Source organism: Salpingoeca rosetta, assembly GCF_000188695.1.
Source record: "Salpingoeca rosetta unplaced genomic scaffold supercont1.22, whole genome shotgun sequence".
NCBI classification, from domain to species: Eukaryota; class Choanoflagellata; order Craspedida; family Salpingoecidae; genus Salpingoeca; species Salpingoeca rosetta.
Window position 1 is genome coordinate 395,554 of NW_004754912.1, and position 2,500 is coordinate 398,053.

The 2,500-nt window shown below is 54.2% G+C and overlaps 2 protein-coding genes across 2 annotated transcripts in view; one reads left to right on the top strand and one right to left on the bottom strand.

Annotated features, from left to right (window-relative positions):
- PTSG_07358 (uncharacterized protein) overlaps nucleotides 1-1,095 on the bottom strand; it is an 11,099-nt gene extending 10,004 nt beyond the window's left edge. Inside the window, exons 1-2 of the mRNA XM_004990799.1 lie at nucleotides 831-1,095; nucleotides 262-459 (exon numbers count right to left, since the gene is read on the bottom strand). Of these exons, the coding sequence (XP_004990856.1) occupies nucleotides 262-459; nucleotides 831-905 (273 nt within the window). The 5' untranslated portion in view covers nucleotides 906-1,095. The remainder of the gene's footprint in view (nucleotides 1-261; nucleotides 460-830) is intronic.
- Nucleotides 1,096-1,100: 5 nt separating this feature from the next.
- Nucleotides 1,101-2,500, top strand: part of PTSG_07359 (uncharacterized protein) — a gene marked incomplete at its 3' end in the record, with an annotated part of 9,409 nt that continues 8,009 nt past the window's right edge. Inside the window, exons 1-4 of the mRNA XM_004990800.1 lie at nucleotides 1,101-1,392; nucleotides 1,666-1,824; nucleotides 1,947-2,023; nucleotides 2,236-2,389. Of these exons, the coding sequence (XP_004990857.1) occupies nucleotides 1,330-1,392; nucleotides 1,666-1,824; nucleotides 1,947-2,023; nucleotides 2,236-2,389 (453 nt within the window). The 5' untranslated portion in view covers nucleotides 1,101-1,329. The remainder of the gene's footprint in view (nucleotides 1,393-1,665; nucleotides 1,825-1,946; nucleotides 2,024-2,235; nucleotides 2,390-2,500) is intronic.

The following is a 2,500-nucleotide window of genomic DNA, read 5'->3' on the forward strand; positions in this document are numbered from 1 at the left end:
GTGTGTGTGTGTGTGTGTGTGTGTGTGTGTGTGTGTGTGTGTGTGTGTGTGTGTGTGTGTGTGTGTGTGTGTGTGTGTGTGTGTGTGTGTGCGTCCACGTGTACGTCCTCGCGATGCTCGGTATTGTTTGCATCTGACCACTCCGCTGTACACTCCACTGCACTCAACGCAGACATGCCCCATCGATTCTACTGCTCATTGTCTCCACACACACCCTAAAACACACACACACACACACACACAACAGAGAGCGTGGCCTACCGCTGCCAGGAGTTCAAAGTCGTTGTTGTCTGCGGTGATGATGCGGAAGCCAAAGCGGTAGTATGGGACCAGGTTCTTGGGCAGCTGTGCGACGTCCGCCACCATCTTCTCAATCTTGACAATGGTCCAGATGGGGATTCGATTACGAGCCTTGCCGCCAGACTCGGACTTGTAGTACAGGATCACATCGTCCACAGCCTGATATGCGCGGGCAGCAGCAGCAGCAGCAGCAGCAGGAAGAGCAGGAGAAGGAGAAGGAGAAGGAGCCAACCATGTGCAGCAGGAGAGGGCCGAAACAGGAAGACGTGAGAGGCGGACGAAGAAGCAAAGCACAATAGCAAGGATAAGAAGTGTGTTGTCCACTGGACATTGCTAGGTGTGGATGTGAGACCTCACATGCCCCACGCAGTTACACACACACACTACACTCACAAACACAGCCACACACAGCCACACACACACACTACACACACACACACACACACACACACACACTACACCACACTCACACACACACACAGAGCCACAAAACGACCAGCGCTGGATTTCATCAACCTCGCTCAACAAACCTTGAAGAAGCGGTGGTCCCAGTGCTTCTTTCGGAAGTCCTTTGGACGGCGTTTCCACAACCAACTCTCCACCATCGTGTCACTTCACGTACACACCAAGACTGGCTACACGCACACACACACACGCTGCACGGCACAAGCGTCCTGTCTTGTCTTCCTTGTCTTCCTTCTTGGTCTTCGCGCACACTCAGCACCCACACAAGCAGCGTTGTTGGCGTTCTTCGCCCTTGTTCTGGTGCTGCCGAATAGTGTTTGAAGACTTTAGTGAATTGTCTGCGTCCCACACCACAAAAGCCACAAGCCACAAAAGCAACAGGCAGGGAGGACACAAGAAGCCACACCCCTCACTCCCATATCCCACTCCTCCTCCTCCTCGATCAGACTACACGCACTCTCCTCTCTCCCAGCATCAATACCTCCTTCTCCCTTGCTTCGCCTTCTGCTGCTGTTGCTGTTCTTGTCTCTGCTGCTGCAACTGCAGGCGTCCAACCAACCAAGCATGTCTCGCCCAAACTTCAGCCGCAGCAACTCGCTCATTCGTGGCTCTGGCCACAGCCTTCACGTCAGTGGTTCCTGTGATTTGTGATCATCATGTTGTGCTTGTTGTCCCCCCCCCCCAAGCTCAACCAACACACACACACACACACACACACACACACACACACACACACACACAGAAAACATAAACAAACACACACACACGCACAGAAAACATAATACACCCATGCATGTACATACTTGTGAAAGAAGAGCTGTCCTTATCGCGGGGTTGATTGTGCGTTACAGCTGCTCCTCATCTCACTGTGCATGTGTGTGTGTGTGTTGTGTGGTGCAGGGCACGAAGCGGAGCCGCGATTCCATCTTCCGCAAGCGCCGCAGTGGAGGAAGCTTCAAGGCCGAGGAGGCCGTGTTTGACCTCATCCTCCTGCGCAATGTCACAGAGGACGCCGTCATCAAGAACCTCAAGACCCTCTTCTTCAGCGACGTCATCTACGTGCGTGTGTTTCTTTGGTTTGCTGCCGCCCTGCTGGTGCTGTGCTGCTGTGCTTGACCGCTACTGTAGCTGTGTTTAGCTGCCGCTGTAGCTCATCTGCTGCTTGTTGTGCGCGTTTGCAGTCGTACATCGGCAACGTCGTCATTGCCGTCAACCCGTTCAAGGAGCTGCCCATCTACGATGCAACCTACGTCGAGAAGTGCGCTTGCACATGTGTTGTGTGTGTGTGTGTGTGTGTGTGTGTGTGAAGATATGTGCGTGTGCATTGTGTTGGCTGTGTTGCTGTGCTTCAACACGTAGTGAGGACCCCTCACCCGCCACCCACCCACACACACACCCTTACGCATCGCATCATACCCCTACCCCCCCCCCCCCCCCAAACACACACACACACATCCACGCACACACCAGGTACCGTGGCCGCAGCGCGTTCGACCCAAAGTTGCAGCCGCACATCTTCGCGCTGGCCGACAACGTGTTCAACGACATGAAGTATCGCGGGCGTGATCAGGTTGTCATCATCTCTGGCGAATCCGGTGCCGGCAAGACTGAATCGTCCAAGAAGGTTCGAGGCGGGCAGGGAAGAGTGGGCAGAGACGGAGGGGCAGGTTTGCTTGTTTGTCTGCATGTATTGTGTACCTAGTAGTGTGTGTGTGTCTTTCTGTCTGTCTGTCTG